Raw genomic sequence first — 24300 nt, forward strand, 5'->3', positions numbered from 1 at the left:
GTAACATACTGCTGTGGTTAACTGGGTTTATCTATCTCTCCTCACAGTAACATGCTGCTGTGGTTAACTGGGTTTATCTGTCTCTCCTCACAGTAACATACTGCTGTGGTTAACTGGGTTTACCTGTCTCTCCTCACAGTAACATGCTGCTGTGGTTAACTGGGTTTATCTGTCTCTCCTCACAGTAACATACTGCTGTGGTTAACTGGGTTTATCTGTCTCTCCTCACAGTAACATACTGCTGTGGTTAACTGGGTTTATCTGTCTCTCCTCACAGTAACATGCTGCTGTGGTTAACTGGGTTTATTTGTCTCTCCTCACAGTAACATACTGCTGTGGTTATCTGTCTCTCCTCACAGTAACATACTGCTGTGGTTAACTGGGTTTATCTGTCTCTCCTCACAGTAACATGCTGCTGTGGTTAACTGGGTTTACCTGTCTCTCCTCACAGTAACATACTGCTGTGGTTAACTGGGTTTATCTGTCTCTCCTCACAGTAACATACTGCTGTGGTTAACTGGGTTTATCTGTCTCTCCTCACAGTAACATACTGCTGTGGTTAACTGGGTTTACCTGTCTCTCCTCACAGTAACATACTGCTGTGGTTAACTGGGTTTACCTGTCTCTCCTCACAGTAACATACTGCTGTGGTTAACTGGGTTTATCTGTCTCTCCTCACAGTAACATACTGCTGTGGTTAACTGGGTTTATCTGTCTCTCCTCACAGTAACATACTGCTGTGGTTAACTGGGTTTATCTGTCTCTCCTCACAGTAACATACTGCTGTGGTTAACTGGGTTTATCTGTCTCTCCTCACAGTAACATACTGCTGTGGTTAACTGGGTTTATCTGTCTCTCCTCACAGTAACATACTGCTGTGGTTAACTGGGTTTATCTGTCTCTCCTCACAGTAACATACTGCTGTGGTTAACTGGGTTTATCTGTCTCTCCTCACAGTAACATACTGCTGTGGTTAACTGGGTTTATCTGTCTCTCCTCACAGTAACATACTGCTGTGGTTAACTGGGTTTATCTGTCCTCTCCTCACAGTAACATACTGCTTGGTTAACTGGGTTTATCTGTCTCTCCTCACAGTAACATACTGCTGTGGTTATCTGTCTCTCCTCACAGTAACATACTGCTGTGGTTAACTGGGTTTACCTGTCTCTCCTCACAGTAACATACTGCTGTGGTTAACTGGGTTATCTGTCTCTCCTCACAGTAACATACTGCTGTGGTTAACTGGGTTTATCTGTCTCTCCTCACAGTAACATGCTGCTGTGGTTAACTGGGTTTATCTGTCTCTCCTCACAGTAACATACTGTTGTGGTTAACTGGGTTTATCTGTCTCTCCTCACAGTAACATACTGCTGTGGTTAACTGGGTTTATCTGTCTCTCCTCACAGTAACATGCTGCTGTGGTTAACTGGGTTATCTGTCTCTCCTCACAGTAACATACTGCTGTGGTTATCTGGGTTTATTTGTCTCTCCTCACAGTAACATGCTGCTGTGGTTAACTGGGTTTATCTGTCTCTCCTCACAGTAACATGCTGCTGTGGTTAACTGGGTTTATCTGTCTCTCCTCACAGTAACATGCTGCTGGGTTAACAGGGTTTATCTGTCTCTCCTCACAGTAACATACTGCTGTGGTTAACTGGGTTTATCTGTCTCTCCTCACAGTAACATACTGCTGTGGTTAACTGGGTTTATCTGTCTCTCCTCACAGTAACATACTGCTGTGGTTAACTGGGTTATCTGTCTCTCCTCACAGTAACATACTGCTGTGGTTAACTGGGTTTATCTGTCTCTCCTCACAGTAACATACTGCTGTGGTTAACTGGGTTTATCTGTCTCTCCTCACAGTAACATACTGTTGTGGTTACTGGGTTTATCTGTCTCTCCTCACAGTAACATGCTGCTGTGGTTAACTGGGTTTACCTGTCTCTCCTCACAGTAACATACTGCTGTGGTTAACTGGGTTTATCTGTCTCTCCTCACAGTAACATGCTGCTGTGGTTAACTGGGTTTACCTGTCTCTCCTCACAGTAACATACTGCTGTGGTTAACTGGGTTTATTTGTCTCTCCTCACAGTAACATGCTGCTGTGGTTAACTGGGTTTACCTGTCTCTCCTCACAGTAACATACTGCTGTGGTTAACTGGGTTTATCTGTCTCTCCTCACAGTAACATGCTGCTGTGGTTAACTGGGTTTATCTGTCTCTCCTCACAGTAACATGCTGCTGTGGTTAACTGGGTTTACCTGTCTCTCCTCACAGTAACATGCTGCTGTGGTTAACTGGGTTTATCTGTCTCTCCTCACAGTAACATACTGCTGTGGTTAACTGGGTTATCTGTCTCTCCTCACAGTAACATACTGCTGTTGTTAACTGGGTTTATCTGTCTCTCCTCACAGTAACATGCTGCTGTGGTTAACTGGGTTTATCTGTCTCTCCTCACAGTAACATACTGCTGTGGTTAACTGGGTTTACCTGTCTCTCCTCACAGTAACATACTGCTGTGGTTATCTGTCTCTCCTCACAGTAACATGCTGCTGTGGTTAACTGGGTTTACCTGTCTCTCCTCACAGTAACATACTGCTGTGGTTAACTGGGTTTACCTGTCTCTCCTCACAGTAACATACTGCTGTGGTTAACTGGGTTTATCTGTCTCTCCTCACAGTAACATACTGCTGTGGTTAACTGGGTTTATCTGTCTCTCCTCACAGTAACATACTGCTGTGGTTAACTGGGTTTATCTGTCTCTCCTCACAGTAACATGCTGCTGTGGTTAACTGGGTTTATCTGTCTCTCCTCACAGTAACATACTGCTGTGGTTAACTGGGTTACCTGTCTCTCCTCACAGTAACATACTGCTGTGGTTATCTGTCTCTCCTCACAGTAACATGCTGCTGTGGTTAACTGGGTTTACCTGTCTCTCCTCACAGTAACATACTGCTGTGGTTAACTGGGTTTATCTGTCTCTCCTCACAGTAACATGCTGCTGTGGTTAACTGGGTTTATCTGTCTCTCCTCACAGTAACATACTGCTGTGGTTAACTGGGTTTACCTGTCTCTCCTCACAGTAACATACTGCTGTGGTTAACTGGGTTTATCTGTCTCTCCTCACAGTAACATACTGCTGTGGTTAACTGGGTTTACCTGTCTCTCCTCACAGTAACATACTGCTGTGGGTAACTGGGTTTACCTGTCTCTCCTCACAGTAACATACTGCTGTGGTTAACTGGGTTTACCTGTCTCTCCTCACAGTAACATGCTGCTGTGGTTAACTGGGTTTATCTGTCTCTCCTCACAGTAACATACTGCTGTGGTTAACTGGGTTTACCTGTCTCTCCTCACAGTAACATGCTGCTGTGGTTATCTGTCTCTCCTCACAGTAACATACTGCTGTGGTTAACTGGGTTTACCTGTCTCTCCTCACAGTAACATACTGCTGTGGTTATCTGTCTCTCCTCACAGTAACATGCTGCTGTGGTTAACTGGGTTTATCTGTCTCTCCTCACAGTAACATACTGCTGTGGTTAACTGGGTTTACCTGTCTCTCCTCACAGTAACATGCTGCTGTGGTTAACTGGGTTTATCTGTCTCTCCTCACAGTAACATACTGCTGTGGTTAACTGGGTTTATCTGTCTCTCCTCACAGTAACATGCTGCTGTGGTTATCTGGGTTTACCTGTCTCTCCTCACAGTAACATACTGCTGTGGTTATCTGTCTCTCCTCACAGTAACATGCTGCTGTGGTTATCTGTCTCTCCTCACAGTAACATGCTGCTGTGGTTAACTGGGTTTACCTGTCTCTCCTCACAGTAACATACTGCTGTGGTTAACTGGGTTTACCTGTCTCTCCTCACAGTAACATACTGCTGTGGTTAACTGGGTTTACCTGTCTCTCCTCACAGTAACATGCTGCTGTGGTTAACTGGGTTTACCTGTCTCTCCTCACAGTAACATACTGCTGTGGTTAACTGGGTTTATCTGTCTCTCCTCACAGTAACATACTGCTGTGGTTATCTGTCTCTCCTCACAGTAACATACTGCTGTGGTTAACTGGGTTTATCTGTCTCTCCTCACAGTAACATGCTGCTGTGGTTAACTGGGTTTATCTGTCTCTCCTCACAGTAACATACTGCTGTGGTTAACTGGGTTTATCTGTCTCTCCTCACAGTAACATACTGCTGTGGTTAACTGGGTTTATCTGTCTCTCCTCACAGTAACATACTGCTATGGTTAACTGGGTTTATCTGTCTCTCCTCACAGTAACATACTGCTGTGGTTAACTGGGTTTATCTGTCTCTCCTCACAGTAACATGCTGCTGTGGTTAACTGGGTTTACCTGTCTCTCCTCACAGTATCATACTGCTGTGGTTAACTGGGTTTATCTGTCTCTCCTCACAGTAACATACTGCTGTGGTTAACTGGGTTTATTTGTCTCTCCTCACAGTAACATGCTGCTGTGGTTAACTGGGTTTACCTGTCTCTCCTCACAGTAACATACTGCTGTGGTTAACTGGGTTTATCTGTCTCTCCTCACAGTAACATACTGCTGTGGTTAACTGGGTTTTTCTGTCTCTCCTCACAGGAACATACTGCTGTGGTTAACTGGGTTTATCTGTCTCTCCTCACAGTAACATACTGCTGTGGTTAACTGGGTTTATCTGTCTCTCCTCACAGTAACATGCTGCTGTGGTTAACTGGGTTTATCTGTCTCTCCTCACAGTAACATACTGCTGTGGTTAACTGGGTTTTTCTGTCTCTCCTCACAGGAACATACTGCTGTGGTTAACTGGGTTTATCTGTCTCTCCTCACAGTAACATGCTGCTGTGGTTAACTGGGTTTATCTGTCTCTCCTCACAGTAACATACTGCTGTGGTTAACTGGGTTTATCTGTCTCTCCTCACAGTAACATACTGCTGTGGTTAACTGGCTTTATCTGTCTCTCCTCACAGTAACATACTGCTGTGGTTAACTGGGTTTATTTGTCTCTCCTCACAGTAACATGCTGCTGTGGTTAACTGGGTTTATCTGTCTCTCCTCACAGTAACATACTGCTGTGGTTAACTGGGTTTATCTGTCTCTCCTCACAGTAACATACTGCTGTGGTTAACTGGGTTATCTGTCTCTCCTCACAGTAACATACTGCTGTGGTTAACTGGGTTTATCTGTCTCTCCTCACAGTAACATACTGCTGTGGTTAACTGGGTTTACCTGTCTCTCCTCACAGTAACATACTGCTGTGGTTAACTGGGTTTATCTGTCTCTCCTCACAGTAACATACTGCTGTGGTTAACTGGGTTTATTTGTCTCTCCTCACAGTAACATGCTGCTGTGGTTAACTGGGTTTATCTGTCTCTCCTCACAGTAACATGCTGCTGTGGTTAACTGGGTTTATCTGTCTCTCCTCACAGTAACATACTGCTGTGGTTAACTGGCTTTATCTGTCTCTCCTCACAGTAACATACTGCTGTGGTTAACTGGGTTTATCTGTCTCTCCTCACAGTAACATACTGCTGTGGTTAACTGGGTTTACCTGTCTCTCCTCACAGTAACATACTGCTGTGGTTAACTGGGTTTATCTGTCTCTCCTCACAGTAACATACTGCTGTCGTTAACTGGGTTTATCTGTCTCTCCTCACAGTAACATGCTGCTGTGGTTAACTGGGTTTATCTGTCTCTCCTCACAGTAACATACTGCTGTGGTTAACTGGGTTTATCTGTCTCTCCTCACAGTAACATACTGCTGTGGTTAACTGGGTTTATCTGTCTCTCCTCACAGTAACATACTGCTGTGGTTAACTGGGTTTATCTGTCTCTCCTCACAGTAACATACTGCTGTGGTTAACTGGGTTTATCTGTCTCTCCTCACAGTAACATGCTGCTGTGGTTAACTGGGTTTATCTGTCTCTCCTCACAGTAACATGCTGCTGTGGTTAACTGGGTTTATCTGTCTCTCCTCACAGTAACATACTGCTGTGGTTAACTGGGTTTATCTGTCTCTCCTCACAGTAACATACTGCTGTGGTTAACTGGGTTTACCTGTCTCTCCTCACAGTAACATGCTGCTGTGGTTAACTGGGTTTATCTGTCTCTCCTCACAGTAACATACTGCTGTGGTTAACTGGGTTTATCTGTCTCTCCTCACAGTAACATACTGCTGTGGTTAACTGGGTTTATCTGTCTCTCCTCACAGTAACATACTGCTGTGGTTAACTGGGTTTATCTGTCTCTCCTCACAGTAACATACTGCTGTGGTTAACTGGGTTTATCTGTCTCTCCTCACAGTAACATACTGCTGTGGTTAACTGGGTTTATCTGTCTCTCCTCACAGTAACATACTGCTGTGGTTAACTGGGTTTATCTGTCTCTCCTCACAGTAACATGCTGCTGTGGTTAACTGGGTTTATCTGTCTCTCCTCACAGTAACATGCTGCTGTGGTTAACTGGGTTTATCTGTCTCTCCTCACAGTAACATACTGCTGTGGTTAACTGGGTTTATCTGTCTCTCCTCACAGTAACATGCTGCTGTGGTTATCTGGGTTTATCTGTCTCTCCTCACAGTAACATACTGCTGTGGTTAACTGGGTTTATCTGTCTCTCCTCACAGTAACATACTGCTGTGGTTAACTGGGTTTATCTATCTCTCCTCACAGTAACATACTGCTGTGGTTAACTGGGTTTATCTGTCTCTCCTCACAGTAACATGCTGCTGGGGTTAACTGGGTTTATCTGTCTCTCCTCACAGTAACATACTGCTGTGGTTATCTGTCTCTCCTCACAGGAACATACTGCTGTGGTTAACTGGGTTTATCTGTCTCTCCTCACAGTAACATACTGCTGTGGTTAACTGGGTTTACCTGTCTCTCCTCACAGTAACATGCTGCTGTGGTTAACTGGGTTTATCTGTCTCTCCTCACAGTAACATACTGCTGTGGTTAACTGGGTTTATCTGTCTCTCCTCACAGTAACATACTGTTGTGGTTAACTGGGTTTACCTGTCTCTCCTCACAACCACAGCAGCATGTTACTATCTGTCTCTCCTCACAGTAACATGCTGCTGTGGTTAACTGTGTTTATCTGTCTCTCCTCACAGTAACATACTGCTGTGGTTAACTGGGTTTATCTGTCTCTCCTCACAGTAACATACTGCTGTGGTTAACTGGGTTTATCTGTCTCTCCTCACAGTAACATACTGCTGTGGTTAACTGGGTTTATCTGTCTCTCCTCACAGTAACATGCTGCTGTGGTTATCTGTCTCTCCTCACAGTAACATACTGCTGTGGTTAACTGGGTTTATCTGTCTCTCCTCACAGTAACATGCTGCTGTGGTTAACTGGGTTTATCTGTCTCTCCTCACAGTAACATACTGCTGTGGTTATCTGGGTTTATCTGTCTCTCCTCACAGTAACATACTGCTGTGGTTAACTGGGTTTATCTGTCTCTCCTCACAGTAACATACTGCTGTGGTTAACTGGGTTTATCTGTCTCTCCTCACAGTAACATACTGCTGTGGTTATCTGGGTTTATCTGTCTCTCCTCACAGTAACATGCTGCTGTGGTTAACTGGGTTTATCTGTCTCTCCTCACAGTAACATACTGTTGTGGTTAACTGGGTTTATCTGTCTTTCCTCACAGTAACATGCTGCTGTGGTTAACTGGGTTTATCTGTCTCTCCTCACAGTAACATACTGTTGTGGTTAACTGGGTTTATCTGTCTCTCCTCACAGTAACATACTGCTGTGGTTAACTGGGTTTATCTGTCTCTCCTCACAGTAACATACTGCTGTGGTTAACTGGGTTTACCTGTCTCTCCTCACAGTAACATGCTGCTGTGGTTAACTGGGTTTATCTGTCTCTCCTCACAGTAACATACTGCTGTGGTTAACTGGGTTTATCTGTCTCTCCTCACAGTAACATACTACTGTGGTTAACTGGGTTTATTTGTCTCTCCTCACAGTAACATACTGCTGTGGTTATCTGTCTCTCCTCACAGTAACATACTGCTGTGGTTAACTGGGTTTACCTGTCTCTCCTCACAGTAACATGCTGCTGTGGTTAACTGGGTTTATCTGTCTCTCCTCACAGTAACATGCTGCTGTGGTTAACTGGGTTTATCTGTCTCTCCTCACAGTAACATACTGCTGTGGTTAACTGGGTTTATCTGTCTCTCCTCACAGTAACATACTGCTGTGGTTAACTGGGTTTATCTGTCTCTCCTCACAGTAACATGCTGCTGTGGTTAACTGGGTTTATCTGTCTCTCCTCACAGTAACATGCTGCTGTGGTTAACTGGGTTTATCTGTCTCTCCTCACAGTAACATACTGCTGTGGTTAACTGGGTTTATCTGTCTCTCCTCACAGTAACATACTGCTGTGGTTAACTGGGTTTATCTGTCTCTCCTCACAGTAACATACTACTGTGGTTAACTGGGTTTATCTGTCTCTCCTCACAGTAACATACTGCTGTGGTTAACTGGGTTTATCTGTCTCTCCTCACAGTAACATACTGCTGTGGTTAACTGGGTTTATCTGTCTCTCCTCACAGTAACATGCTGCTGTGGTTAACTGGGTTTATCTGTCTCTCCTCACAGTAACATGCTGCTGTGGTTAACTGGGTTTATCTGTCTCTCCTCACAGTAACATACTGCTGTGGTTAACTGGGTTTATCTGTCTCTCCTCACAGTAACATACTGCTGTGGTTAACTGGGTTTATCTGTCTCTCCTCACAGTAACATACTGCTGTGGTTAACTGGGTTTATTTGTCTCTCCTCACAGTAACATGCTGCTGTGGTTAACTGGGTTTATCTGTCTCTCCTCACAGTAACATACTGCTGTGGTTAACTGGGTTTATCTGTCTCTCCTCACAGTAACATACTGCTGTGGTTAACTGGGTTTACCTGTCTCTCCTCACAGTAACATACTGCTGTGGTTAACTGGGTTTATCTGTCTCTCCTCACAGTAACATACTGCTGTGGTTAACTGGGTTTATCTGTCTCTCCTCACAGTAACATACTGCTGTGGTTAACTGGGTTTATCTGTCTCTCCTCACAGTAACATGCTGCTGTGGTTAACTGGGTTTACCTGTCTCTCCTCACAGTAACATGCTGCTGTGGTTAACTGGGTTTATCTGTCTCTCCTCACAGTAACATACTGCTGTGGTTAACTGGGTTTATCTGTCTCTCCTCACAGTAACATACTGCTGTGGTTAACTGGGTTTATCTGTCTCTCCTCACAGTAACATACTGCTGTGGTTAACTGGGTTTATCTGTCTCTCCTCACAGTAACATACTGCTGTGGTTAACTGGGTTTACCTGTCTCTCCTCACAGTAACATACTGCTGTGGTTATCTGTCTCTCCTCACAGTAACATACTGCTGTGGTTAACTGGGTTTATTTGTCTCTCCTCACAGTAACATGCTGCTGTGGTTAACTGGGTTTATCTGTCTCTCCTCACAGTAACATACTGCTGTGGTTAACTGGGTTTATCTGTCTCTCCTCACAGTAACATACTGCTGTGGTTAACTGGGTTTATCTGTCTCTCCTCACAGTAACATACTGCTGTGGTTAACTGGGTTTACCTGTCTCTCCTCACAGTAACATGCTGCTGTGGTTAACTGGGTTTACCTGTCTCTCCTCACAGTAACATACTGCTGTGGTTAACTGGGTTTACCTGTCTCTCCTCACAGTAACATACTGCTGTGGTTATCTGTCTCTCCTCACAGTAACATGCTGCTGTGGTTAACTGGGTTTATCTGTCTCTCCTCACAGTAACATGCTGCTGTGGTTAACTGGGTTTATCTGTCTCTCCTCACAGTAACATACTGCTGTGGTTAACTGGGTTTATCTATCTCTCCTCACAGTAACATGCTGCTGTGGTTAACTGGGTTTATCTGTCTCTCCTCACAGTAACATGCTGCTGTGGTTAACTGGGTTTATCTGTCTCTCCTCACAGTATCATACTGCTGTGGTTAACTGGGTTTATCTGTCTCTCCTCACAGTAACATACTGCTGTGGTTAACTGGGTTTATCTGTCTCTCCTCACAGTAACATGCTGCTGTGGTTAACTGGGTTTACCTGTCTCTCCTCACAGTAACATACTGCTGTGGTTAACTGGGTTTACCTGTCTCTCCTCACAGTAACATACTGCTGTGGTTAACTGGGTTTATCTGTCTCTCCTCACAGTAACATACTGCTGTGGTTAACTGGGTTTATCTGTCTCTCCTCACAGTAACATACTGCTGTGGTTATCTGGGTTTATCTGTCTCTCCTCACAGTAACATACTGCTGTGGTTAACTGGGTTTATCTGTCTCTCCTCACAGTAACATACTGCTGTGGTTAACTGGGTTTATCTGTCTCTCCTCACAGTAACATGCTGCTGTGGTTAACTGGGTTTATCTGTCTCTCCTCACAGTAACATACTGCTGTGGTTAACTGGGTTTATCTGTCTCTCCTCACAGTAACATACTGCTGTGGTTAACTGGGTTTATCTGTCTCTCCTCACAGTAACATACTGCTGTGGTTAACTGGGTTTACCTGTCTCTCCTCACAGTAACATACTGCTGTGGTTAACTGGGTTTACCTGTCTCTCCTCACAGTAACATGCTGCTGTGGTTAACTGGGTTTATCTGTCTCTCCTCACAGTAACATACTGTTGTGGTTAACTGGGTTTATCTGTCTCTCCTCACAGTAACATGCTGCTGTGGTTAACTGGGTTTATCTGTCTCTCCTCACAGTAACATACTGTTGTGGTTAACTGGGTTTATCTGTCTCTCCTCACAGTAACATACTGCTGTGGTTAACTGGGTTTATCTGTCTCTCCTCACAGTAACATACTGCTGTGGTTAACTGGGTTTATCTGTCTCTCCTCACAGTAACATACTGCTGTGGTTAACTGGGTTTATCTATCTCTCCTCACAGTAACATACTGCTGTGGTTAACTGGGTTTATCTGTCTCTCCTCACAGTAACATACTGCTGTGGTTAACTGGGTTTATCTGTCTCTCCTCACAGTAACATGCTGCTGTGGTTAACTGGGTTTACCTGTCTCTCCTCACAGTAACATACTGCTGTGGTTAACTGGGTTTATCTGTCTCTCCTCACAGTAACATACTGCTGTGGTTAACTGGGTTTATCTGTCTCTCCTCACAGTAACATGCTGCTGTGGTTAACTGGGTTTACCTGTCTCTCCTCACAGTAACATGCTGCTGTGGTTAACTGGGTTTACCTGTCTCTCCTCACAGTAACATACTGCTGTGGTTAACTGGGTTTATCTGTCTCTCCTCACAGTAACATACTGCTGTGGTTAACTGGGTTTATCTGTCTCTCCTCACAGTAACATACTGCTGTGGTTATCTGTCTCTCCTCACAGTAACATACTGCTGTGGTTAACTGGGTTTATCTGTCTCTCCTCACAGTAACATACTGCTGTGGTTAACTGGGTTTATCTGTCTCTCCTCACAGTAACATACTGCTGTGGTTAACTGGGTTTATCTGTCTCTCCTCACAGTAACATACTGCTGTGGTTAACTGGGTTTATCTGTGTCTCCTCACAGTAACATACTGCTGTGGTTAACTGGGTTTACCTGTCTCTCCTCACAGTAACATACTGCTGTGGTTAACTGGGTTTACCTGTCTCTCCTCACAGTAACATGCTGCTGTGGTTAACTGGGTTTATTTGTCTCTCCTCACAGTAACATACTGCTGTGGTTAACTGGGTTTATCTGTCTCTCCTCACAGTAACATACTGCTGTGGTTAACTGGGTTTATTTGTCTCTCCTCACAGTAACATACTGCTGTGGTTAACTGGGTTTATCTGTCTCTCCTCACAGTAACATACTGCTGTGGTTAACTGGCTTTATCTGTCTCTCCTCACAGTAACATGCTGCTGTGGTTAACTGGGTTTATCTGTCTCTCCTCACAGTAACATGCTGCTGTGGTTAACTGGGTTTATTTGTCTCTCCTCACAGTAACATACTGCTGTGGTTAACTGGGTTTATCTGTCTCTCCTCACAGTAACATACTGCTGTGGTTAACTGGGTTTACCTGTCTCTCCTCACAGTAACATACTGCTGTGGTTAACTGGGTTTATCTGTCTCTCCTCACAGTAACATACTGCTGTGGTTAACTGGGTTTATCTGTCTCTCCTCACAGTAACATACTGCTGTGGTTAACTGGGTTTATCTGTCTCTCCTCACAGTAACATACTGCTGTGGTTAACTGGGTTTACCTGTCTCTCCTCACAGTAACATACTGCTGTGGTTAACTGGGTTTACCTGTCTCTCCTCACAGGAACATACTGCTGTGGTTAACTGGGTTTACCTGTCTCTCCTCACAGTAACATACTGCTGTGGTTAACTGGGTTTATCTGTCTCTCCTCACAGTAACATGCTGCTGTGGTTAACTGGGTTTATCTGTCTCTCCTCACAGTAACATACTGCTGTGGTTAACTGGGTTTATCTGTCTCTCCTCACAGTAACATACTGCTGTGGTTAACTGGGTTTATCTGTCTCTCCTCACAGTAACATGCTGCTGTGGTTAACTGGGTTTATCTGTCTCTCCTCACAGTAACATACTGCTGTGGTTAACTGGGTTTATCTGTCTCTCCTCACAGTAACATACTGCTGTGGTTAACTGGGTTTATCTGTCTCTCCTCACAGTAACATACTGCTGTGGTTAACTGGGTTTATCTGTCTCTCCTCACAGTAACATACTGCTGTGGTTAACTGGGTTTATCTGTCTCTCCTCACAGTAACATACTGCTGTGGTTAACTGGGTTTATCTGTCTCTCCTCACAGTAACATGCTGCTGTGGTTAACTGGGTTTATCTGTCTCTCCTCACAGTAACATACTGCTGTGGTTAACTGGGTTTATCTGTCTCTCCTCACAGTAACATACTGCTGTGGTTAACTGTCTCTCCTCACAGTAACATACTGCTGTGGTTAACTGGGTTTATCTGTCTCTCCTCACAGTAACATGCTGCTGTGGTTAACTGGGTTTACCTGTCTCTCCTCACAGTAACATACTGCTGTGGTTAACTGGGTTTACCTGTCTCTCCTCACAGTAACATGCTGCTGTGGTTAACTGGGTTTATCTGTCTCTCCTCACAGTAACATGCTGCTGTGGTTAACTGGGTTTATCTGTCTCTCCTCACAGTAACATGCTGCTGTGGTTAACTGGGTTTATCTGTCTCTCCTCACAGTAACATACTGCTGTGGTTAACTGGGTTTACCTGTCTCTCCTCACAGTAACATACTGCTGTGGTTAACTGGGTTTATCTGTCTCTCCTCACAGTAACATGCTGCTGTGGTTAACTGGGTTTACCTGTCTCTCCTCACAGTAACATACTGCTGTGGTTAACTGGGTTTATCTGTCTCTCCTCACAGTAACATACTGCTGTGGTTAACTGGGTTTATCTGTCTCTCCTCACAGTAACATACTGCTGTGGTTAACTGGGTTTATCTGTCTCTCCTCACAGTAACATACTGCTGTGGTTAACTGGGTTTATCTATCTCTCCTCACAGTAACATACTGCTGTGGTTAACTGGGTTTATCTGTCTCTCCTCACAGTAACATACTGCTGTGGTTAACTGGGTTTATCTGTCTCTCCTCACAGTAACATACTGCTGTGGTTAACTGGGTTTATCTGTCTCTCCTCACAGTAACATACTGCTGTGGTTAACTGGGTTTATCTGTCTCTCCTCACAGTAACATACTGCTGTGGTTAACTGGGTTTATCTGTCTCTCCTCACAGTAACATACTGCTGTGGTTAACTGGGTTTACCTGTCTCTCCTCACAGTAACATACTGCTGTGGTTAACTGGGTTTATCTGTCTCTCCTCACAGTAACATACTGCTGTGGTTAACTGGGTTTACCTGTCTCTCCTCACAGTAACATACTGCTGTGGTTAACTGGGTTTATCTGTCTCTCCTCACAGTAACATGCTGCTGTGGCTCCACACCACCTTTGCTTTCCTCTACCTGTTGCTGACCGTGTACAGCATGAGACGACACACCTCCAAGATGCACTACAGAGAGGATGATCTGGTGGGTGGTATGAACACGCACGCACGCGCACACACACGTGCACGCACACGCACGCACCTTTTATCTTAATTTCTGGTTCTGCTTTTTAGGTGAAACGCACTTTATTTGTCAATGGGATCTCCAAGTATGCAGAGGAGAAGCACATCAAGCAACACTTTGAGTAAGTGCTGTCTGTTTATTTATCTTTTATTTATCTAGGCAAGTCAGTTAAGAACAAATTCTTATTTACAATGACGGCCTAGAAACAGTGGGTTAACTGCCTTGTTCAGGGGCAGAACGACAGATTTTTACTTTGTCAGCTCGGGGATTTGATCTTGCAATCTTTCAGTTACTAGTCCAACGCTCTAACCACTAGGCTACCTTTCGCCCCAATGATTTCCTGATTTCACTTCAAAAGCCTCAATGGTTTATCTTAGAATGTCTCCCTTAGGAGAGAAATTACATTAATCCACCATTTACGCTCTAATGTAGTCTCTCTGGAAGATCCATTCCTCCAGGTAGTTAAGGCTCTGTTAACATTGTTACGTTAATGTGGTCTCTCTGGAAGATCCATTTCCCCAGGTAGTTGGTTAAGGCTCTGTTAACATTGTTACGTTAATGTGGTCTCTCTGGAAGATCCATTCTAGTTGAGGCTCTGTTAACAATGTTACATTAATGTGGTCTCTCTGGAAGATCCATTTCCCCAGGTAGTTGGTTAACCTCTCTCGGGTATGTGGGACGATTTCGTCCCACCTACGTAACAGCTACTGAAATTCCAGTGGCGCGATTTTTGAATCGTTAGAAATACTATTACTTCAATTTCTCAAACATATGACTATTTTACAGCTATTTAAAGACAAGAATCTCGTTAATCTAACCCCACTGTCCGATTTCAAAAAGGCTTTACAACGAAAGCAAAACATTAGATTATGTCAGCAGAGTGCCCAGCCAGAAAAAATCAGACAGCCATTTTTCAAGCTAGCATATAATGTCACAAAAACCCAAACCACAGCTAAATGCAGCACTAACCTTTGATGATCTTCATCAGATGACACACCTAGGACATTGTGTTATACAATACATGCATGTCTGTTCAATCAAGTTCATATTTATATCAAAAAACAGCTTTTTGCATTAGCATGTGACGTTCAGAAAACGCATAACCCCCGGCAAACTTCCGTTGAATTTACTAACAGTTTGCTAAATTACTCACGATAAACGTTCACAAAAAGCATAACAATTATTTTAAGAATTATAGATACATTACTCCTCTATGCACTCGATATGTCCGATTTTAAAATAGCTTTTCGGATGAAGCACATTTTGCAATAATCTAAGTACATAGCCCGGCATTACAGGGCTAGCTATTTAGATACCCACCCAGGTCAGCATCCACCAAAATCACATTTCCTATAAGAAAAATGTTCTTACCTTGCTTGTTCTTCATCAGAATACACTGCCAGGACTTCTACTTCAATAACAAATGTTGGTTTGGTCCCAAATAATCCATCGTTATATCCAAACAGCGACGTTTTGTTCGTGAGTTCTAGAATGCTTCTTCGCGGTCCCGCGCATGGCGCATTGGCGTGTCAAAAATTTCTAACTATTCCATTACCGTACTTCGAAGCATGTCAACCGCTGTTTAAAACCAATTTTTATGCCATTCAACTCGTAGATTAGTGATAATATTCCGACCGGGAGTATGCATTGAGCCTAAACAGCCGAATAAAATTTCTCCTCAGAAGCGACTCATGCACGCGCATCATTCAAAGGTCCTCGGAGCATCCACTTACAAAAGGCGATAATCTGTTTCAACCTGAGGCTCCCTCGTAAACCTTCAGTTATTTCGCGGGCTCTGACAGCCTATAGGAGCTCTGGGAATTGTCACGTTACAGCTAAGATCCTTACTTTTCAATAAAAAGATGCAAGACGCACGACTCCTTGTCAGACAGGGTACTTCCTGCTTGAAACCTTGTCAGGTTTTTGCCTGCCATAGGAGTTCTGTTATACTCACAGACACCATTCAAACAGTTTTAGAAAATTCAGAGTGTTTTCTATCCAAACCTGAACAATAATATGCATATTCTAGCTTCTGAGTTGGTGTAGGAGGCAGTTAAAAATGGGAACATATTTTTTCCAAAATTCTCAATACTGCCCCCTACCCCAAACAGGTTTTAAGGCTCTGTTAACATTGTTACGTTAATGTGGTCTCTCTGGAAGATCCATTCTAGTTGAGGCTCTGTTAACATTGTTACATTAATGTGGTCTCTCTGGAAGATCCATTCCTCCAGGTAGTTGGGTAAGGCTTCAGTGCAAGTCCTGCCCTCCCCATGGGCCATGTGTCCCGTGTGGTGTGTGTAGTCCGAGCCTCCCAGGCCAGCCCTAAACATACATACAATAGCAGGTCTATCTGAGGAATTGTTCCTAACTGAAGTCAGATGGGCTGGATTAGTTGAGTCATGTGTTGGGGGGGGGGCACACTGGGGGACAGACGACAGACGCATTACTGGGGGGGGGGGCAGACGCACACTGGGAGGGGGGGACAGACGACAGATGCAGACTGGGAGGGGGGGTGGACGCACACTGGGGGGGACAGACACACACTGGGGGGGGCACACTGGGGGGGACAGATGCACACTGGGAGGGGGGGGCGGACGCACACTGGGGGGGGACAGACACACACTGGGGGGCACACTGGGGGGGACAGATGCACACTGGGAGGGGGGGGGCACACTGGGAGGGGGGGGCAGTAGCCTGCAGAGAGAGAGAGAGACCAACATGTCAGTTAGCCAGTAGCCTGCAGAGAGAGACCAACATGTCAGTTGGCCAGTAGCCTGCAGAGAGAGAGAGACCAACATGTCAGTTGGTCAGTAGCCTGCAGAGAGAGAGAGAGAGAGAGACCAACATGTCAGTTGGCCAGTAGCCTGCAGAGAGAGAGAGAGAGAGAGACCAACATGTCAGTTGGCCAGTAGCCTGCAGAGAGAGAGAGAGACCAACATGTCAGTTGGCCAGTAGCCTGCAGAGAGAGAGAGAGACCAACATGTCAGTTGGTCAGTAGCCTGCAGAGAGAGAGAGAGAGAGAGACCAACATGTCAGTTGGCCAGTAGCCTGCAGAGAGAGAGAGAGAGAGAGACCAACATGTCAGTTGGCCAGTAGCCTGCAGAGAGAGAGAGAGAGAGAGAGAGACCAACATGTCAGTTGGCCAGTAGCCTGCAGAGAGAGAGAGAGAGAGACCAACATGTCAGTTGGCCAGTAGCCTGCAGAGAGAGAGAGAGAGAGACCAACATGTCAGTTGGCCAGTAGCCTGCAGAGAGAGAGAGAGAGAGACCAACATGTCAGTTGGCCAGTAGCCTGCAGAGAGAGAGAGAGAGAGACCAACATGTCAGTTGGCCAGTAGCCTGCAGAGAGAGAGAGAGAGAGACCAACATGTCAGTTGGCCAGTAGCCTGCAGAGAGAAAGAGAGAGAGAGAGACCAACATGTCAGTTGACCAGTAGCCTGCAGAGAGAGAGAGAGAGAGACCAACATGTCAGTTGGCCAGTAGCCTGCAGAGAGAGAGAGAGAGAGACCAACATGTCAGTTGGCCAGTAGCCTGCAGAGAGAGGGAGAGAGACCAACATGTCAGTTGGCCAGTAGCCTGCAGAGAGAGAGAGACCAACATGTCAGTTGGCCAGTAGCCTGCAGAGAGAGAGAGACCAACATGTCAGTTGGCCAGTAGCCTGCAGAGAGAGAGAGAGACCAACATCTCCTTCGCATAGAGTTGATCAGGCTGTTGATTGTGGCCAGTGGAATGTTGTCCCACTCCTCTTCAATGGCTGTGAGAAGTTGCTGGATATTGGCAGGAACTGGAACACGCTGTCTTACACGTCGATCCAGAGCATCCCAAACATGCTCAATGGGTGACTGCTGAGTATGCAAGCCATGGAAGAACTGGGACGTATTCAGTTTACAGGAATTATGTACAGATCCTTGTAACATGGGGCCGTGTATTATCATGCTGAAACATGAGGTGATGGCGGCGGATGAATGGAACGACAATGGGCATCAGGATCTCGTCACGATATCTATGTGTATTCAAATTGCCATTGATAAAATGCAATTGTGTTCATTGTCCTCAGTTTATGCCTGCTCATACCATAACCCCACCGCCACTATGGGGCACTAAGTTCACAACGTTGACAATAGCAAACTGCTCGCCCACACCACGCCATACACGCTGTCTGCGGTTGTGAGGCCGGTTGGACGTACTACCAAATTCTCTAAAACGACTTTAGAGGCGGCTTATGGTAGAGAAATTATCATTCAATTTTCTGGCAACTGATCTGAAGGACTTTTCTGCAGTCAGCATATAAATTGTGTGCTCCCTCAACGTGAGACATCTGTGGCATTGTGTTGTGTGTCAAAACTGCACATCTTAGTGGCCTTTTATTGTCCCCAGCACAAGGTGCACCTGTGTAATGATCATGCTGTTTAATCAGTTTATTGATATGCCACATTTGTCAGGTGGATAGATTATCTTGGCAAAGGGATAACAGGGATAACAAAACAAAAAAACATTTGTGCACAAAATTTGAGAGAAATAAGCTTTTTGTGCATATGGAACATTTCTGGCATCTTTTATTTCAGCTCATGAAACATGGGACCAACACTTTACATGTTGCGTTTTATATTTTTGTTCAGCGTGATTAGATTACAGTCCTGTAATAGTGAATGTGATAAAAGGTAATTATATTACTAGAATATCGACCGTGGGTCACTTCCTTGATTTGAAATGCTTTCGATCTGAATCTAATCCACCCCCCCCTGTCGTCGTGGTGTGGTTCTGTATAGATACTGGCAGTGGTCGCTGTCACCATAGAAACAGAATTACTAGAACAGACATTGCCATTCAAGTCAACGTTTCGTAATGAGTGTGCTTCTGCATTCATATGTTTTAGCCCTATTTCTATGACTGTGACATGTTAATACAGAGAGAGACTGCTGAGGGACTTCTAACCTACGATTTAATGTCTGCAACCAACAAAGGACTGAAGGGAATACTATAGGCTTGTATAAACAGATTCCTCCATGTCCATACCTTTTTTAAAAAATGTAATCCTTACCTTTCCATCTCTTTCCCATTCCCTCTCCACCCTCCCTTTCCCTCTCCACCCTCCCTTTCTCTCAATACAGACAGGCTTATGAAAACTGCTGTGTTCTAGAGGCTCGTATTTGTTACGATGTTGCCAAGCTGATGTCCCTGAACTCAGAACGGTAAGTAGTGTCTCCTCTTGACTGTCGCCGTCTGTAGCAACACCATAGAGAGAGTTCGAGGACTGAAATTTAGATTTAACACGTTTTAGCATGGACATTTTCCATTGAGGGGCTTCCACCATTTTAAAGTATACTGAACAAAAATAAACGCAACATGCAACAATTTGAAAGATTTTACTGAGTTACAGTTCATTATACGGAAATCAGTCAATTGAAATAAATAAATTAGGACCTAATCTATGATTTCACATGACTGGGAATAGAGGTATACATCTGTTGGTCACAGATACCTTTTTAAAAAAGGTAGGAGTGTGGATCAAAGAACCAGTCAGTATCTGGTGCGACCACCATTTGCCTCATGCAGCACGACACATCTCCTTCGCATAGAGTTGATCAGGCTGTTGATTGTGGCCTGTGGAATGTTGGTCCCACTCCTCTTCAGTGGCTGTGGGAAGTTGCTGGATATTGGCAGGAACTGGAACACGCTGTCGTACACGTCGATCCAGAGCATCCCACACATGCTCAGTGGGTGACTGCTGAGTATGCAAGGCATGGAAGAACTGGGACATTTTCAGCTTCCAGGAATCGTGTACAGATCCTTGTGACATGGGGCCGTGAATTATCATGCTGAAACATGAGGTGATGGCGGTGGATGAATGGCATGACAATGGGCCTCGAGGTCTTGTCACAGTATCTCTGTGCATTCAAATAGCCATTGATAAAATGCAATTGTGTTCTTTGTCTGTAGCTTATACCTGCCAATACCATAACCCCACCGTCACCATGGGGCACTCTGTTCACAACGTTGACATCAGCAAACTGCTCGCCCACACAACACCATACACGCTGTCTGCCATCTGCCCGGTACAGGTGAAACCGGGATACAAAAAGGTGTTGTCGTGCCCTCTTCATGACTGTCTCAGTGTGTTGGGACCATGATAGTGGTCCAAACTACATCTCGTCGTCACAGATTTGATTCAGTACTCCCAACACTGCAGGTGGCGGTAAATCACCAATATATTCGTTTTACACTTTTTTCAAGCATAAAGAAGAAGAGCATGCACTACTTTAAAATTGAGATAGCCTTAATGGCGCTGTCCATGCTGTCACAGACGCCATAACGGCACAGATGAGTCCTCTTTCCATCTCTATGAGCAATATTAATTTGTCTAGTAATCCTGTGTATGGCCAGTGTATTTGGTCATGTGATATGAGCATGTGTGCTGTCATGTGCTTCTGTAAACAGGAAGAAGACTGAACGTAGTATGAAGTTCTTTAAAGACCTACAGTCCAAGGAACACATCCCCACCATGATCAACCCCAAACCCTGTGGACATCTCTGCTGCTGTATTATCAAGGGCTGTGAACAGGTAAGACCAACGTCTAGCTGTATTTTTAACCCTCACCTCAAACCCATTTACAGTACCACATCATAACAATACTCCTAAGGAGTTGATTCAAAATGTTTCTTGGAATTTGTATTTGTGTGTGTTTTCTTTTTCCTATTCAAATGCCACAATCAAATTCCCTTTGAATATGTTGCTTAAAACCTGTTGGGGCTAGGGGGCAGTATTTGCACGGCCGGATAAAAAACATACCCGATTTAATCTGGTTACTACTCCTGCCCAGTAACTACAATATGCATATAATTGTTTGATTTGGATAGAAAACACCCTAAAGTTTCTAAAACTGTTTGAATGGTGTCTGTGAGTATAACAGAACTCATTTGGCAGGCCAAAACCTGAGAAGATTCCAAACAGGAAGCGCTCTCTCTGACCATTTCATGGTCTTATTGATCATCTCTAACAAAAACAGGGGATCTCTGGCATGACGTGACATTTTCTAACGCTCCCATAGGCTCTCAGAAGGCGCCAGAAAGCTGAATCGTGGCTTTGCAGCCCATGGCTGAAAAACATTAGCGCATTTTGATAGTGGTCGATCTGAGGACAATGGGACGGGGCACGCGTGCCCGAGTCGACTCCATGTTTACTTTCTCTCTCTTTGAACGAAAACCACCACTCCCGGTCGGAATATTATCGCTTTTTTACGAGAAAAATTACATACAAATTGATTTTAAACAGCGGTTGACATGCTTCGAAGTACGGTAATGGAATATTTAGAATTCTTTTGTCACGAAACGCGTCGGGCGCCTGACCCTTATTTACCCTTCGGATAGTGTCTTAAACGCACGAACAAAACGCCGCTATTTGGATATAACTATGGATTATTTGGGACCAAACCAACATTTGTTATTGAAGTAGAAGTCCTGGGAGTGCATTCTGACGAAGAACAGCAAAGGTAATAACATTTTTCTTATAGTAAATCTGACTTTGGTGAGGGCTAAACTTGGTGGGTGTCTAAATAGCTAGCCCTGTGATGCCGGGCTATAAACTTAGAATATTGCAAAATGTGCTTTCACCGAAAAGCTATTTTAAAATCGGACATAGCGAGTGCATATAGGAGTTCTGTATCTATAATTCTTAAAATAATTGTTATGTTTTTTGTGAACGTTTATCGTGAGTAATTTAGTAAATTCACCGGAAGTTCGGTGGGAATGCTAGTCACATGCTAGTCACATGCTAATGTAAAAAGCTGGTTTTTGATATAAATATGAACTTGATTGAACAAAACATGCATGTATTGTATAACATAATGTCCTAGGTGTGTCATCTGATGAAGATCATCAAAGGTTAGTGCTGCATTTAGCTGTGGTTTGGGTTTATGTGACATTATATGCTAGCTTGAAAAATGGGTGTCTGATTATTTCTGGCTGGGTACTCTGCTGACATAATCTATTGTTTTGCTTTCGTTGTAAAGCCTTTTTGAAATCGGACAGTGTGGTTAGATTAACGAGAGTCTTGTCTTTAAAATGGTGTAAAATAGTCATATGTTTGAGAAATTGAAGTAATAGCATTTCTAAGGTATTTGAATATCGCGCCACAGGATTACACTGGCTGTTGAGTAGGTGGGACGCAAGAGGTTAAATCCCCTGAGTGACCATATATCTGTCTTTCGTACCGTCTCACTCATAGTATTCTCATTAGTCATTCTTCTTTGTCTTCTTCATCTTCTAACTAACCATCTCTATCCTACAGGAGGAGGCAGTGAGTTACTACACCAAGCTGGAGTCGAAGCTGAAGGAGGAGTACAGGAAGGAGAAGGAGAAGGTCAACAGTAAACCACTAGGAATGGCCTTCGTTACGTTCCAGAACGAAGCCATGACCGCCATGTAAGAGCCTGTGTGACCAGAGGAATGAGAGGATGTTTGCGTTTTTTTGTTGTTGGAATCTCCTTCTATACTTTCAAGTGTCGTTCATCACTCGGCTATTGGAACGAATGTGAGAAAGCTGGAAATCAATGTTTGTCTTTTTCTGTGCGTTGGTAACTATAAATTGAGTGATGTCTTCCTATATGGTTCCTTGTTCAGTATCCTGAAGGACTACAATGCCTGTAACTGTCAGGGCTGCCACTGTCAGAGGGAACCCAGGTCTTCTACCTTCAGCCAGCACCTTCACACATATTCCTGGACGGTCGGCTATGCGCCAGACCCACAGAACGTCTACTGGTGAGAACACACACACACATACAGCACAGATTTATGTACTCCGTTTCCCTCTGGGGAATTTAATGTGTTATGTCACCACCAGACATCCAAAGTAAGAAAGACTTCTGGTTAGACAGCAGTTCTCTTGAGTGTGTTATGATGTCAGATTTACCCCAGGTCTATTTGACTTGGATACATGTAGAACAGGGATGGGCAACTGCCCCCCTTTGTAGGCCCCCGTATATATACATTAGCCAAATACATTTAAACTCAGTTTTTCACAATTCCTGACATTTAATCCTAGTAAAAATGCCCTGTCTTAGGTCAGTTAGGATCACCACTTTATTTTAAGAATGTGAAATGTCAAAATAATAGTAGAGAGAATGATTTATTTCAGCTTTTATTTCTTTCATCACATTCCCAGTGGGTAAGAAGTTTACATACACTCAATTAGTATTTGGTAGCATTGCCTTTAAATTGTTTAACTTGGGTCAAACATTTCGGGTAGCCTTTCACAAGCTTCCCACAATAAGTTGGGGGAATTTTGGCCCATTCCTCCTAACAGAGCTGGTGTAACTGAGTCAGGTTTGTAGGCCTCCTTGCTCGCACACGCTTTTTCAGTTCTGCCCACATATTTTCTATAGGATTGAGGTCAGGGCTTTATGATGGCCACTCCAATACCTTGACTTTGTTGTCCTTACGCCATTTTGCCACAACTTTGGAAGTATGCTTGGGGTCATTGTCCATTTGCAAGACCCATTTGCGACGAAGCTTTAACTTCCTGACTGATATCTTGAGATGTTGCTTCAATATATCCAAATAATTTTCCATCCTCATGATGCCATTTACTTTGTGAAGTGCACCAGTCCCTCCTGCAGCAAATCACCCCCACAACATGATGCTACCACCCCCGTGCTTGAGTGGCCCAGCCAGAGCCCGGACTTAAACCCGATTGAACGTTTCTGGAAAGTCCTGATAATAGCTGTGCAGCAACGCTCCCCATCCAACCTGACAGAGCCAATTTACTGTTGAGTGTCAAAGTAATAGACATAATAATAATATATATATATATATATATATATATATATATATATATATATATATATATATACACAAGGTGTAATTTAGAAATTTGGTTGTGCATCAACAATTACTCAATTAGTCCTGTCAGCAAAACATTTATTTGATTGGTAAATTTAGTCGAGCAGCAAGCTATCCAAACTTGTAGTTTGTTGGTTGAATTACCCACCGGGGTGTGGCTCATTGATCATTAGTTATCATATTTAAAACTGTAAACATTTACCTCCACCCTATGGCAAAATGTGTAGAATTGCAGGAAATTAGGTGTCAAACTTCACATTTTTCTCTCCACCCCATGGCAAAACGAGTAGAATTGCACGAAATGAGTAATACAATTGCAAATTCTTCATGGCAAAATGTGTAGGAAATACATTTTACAACGTAATATGTTT

General features: G+C 44.0%; 1 protein-coding gene across 3 annotated transcripts in view; it reads left to right on the plus strand.

Annotated features, from left to right (window-relative positions):
* The window catches only part of LOC115155659 (CSC1-like protein 2), a 78908-nt gene that overhangs the window by 23777 nt on the left and 30831 nt on the right, over positions 1 to 24300 (plus strand). For all 3 annotated transcript variants that reach the window (XM_029702523.1, XM_029702533.1, XM_029702514.1), the window contains 6 exons: positions 13946 to 14054; positions 14144 to 14214; positions 19204 to 19284; positions 20531 to 20654; positions 22380 to 22513; positions 22712 to 22849. In XM_029702523.1, coding sequence (XP_029558383.1) covers positions 13946 to 14054; positions 14144 to 14214; positions 19204 to 19284; positions 20531 to 20654; positions 22380 to 22513; positions 22712 to 22849 — 657 coding nt within the window. The remainder of the gene's footprint in view (positions 1 to 13945; positions 14055 to 14143; positions 14215 to 19203; positions 19285 to 20530; positions 20655 to 22379; positions 22514 to 22711; positions 22850 to 24300) is intronic.

This window comes from Salmo trutta, chromosome 2, assembly GCF_901001165.1.
Source record: "Salmo trutta chromosome 2, fSalTru1.1, whole genome shotgun sequence".
Lineage (NCBI taxonomy): Eukaryota > Metazoa > Chordata > Actinopteri > Salmoniformes > Salmonidae > Salmo > Salmo trutta.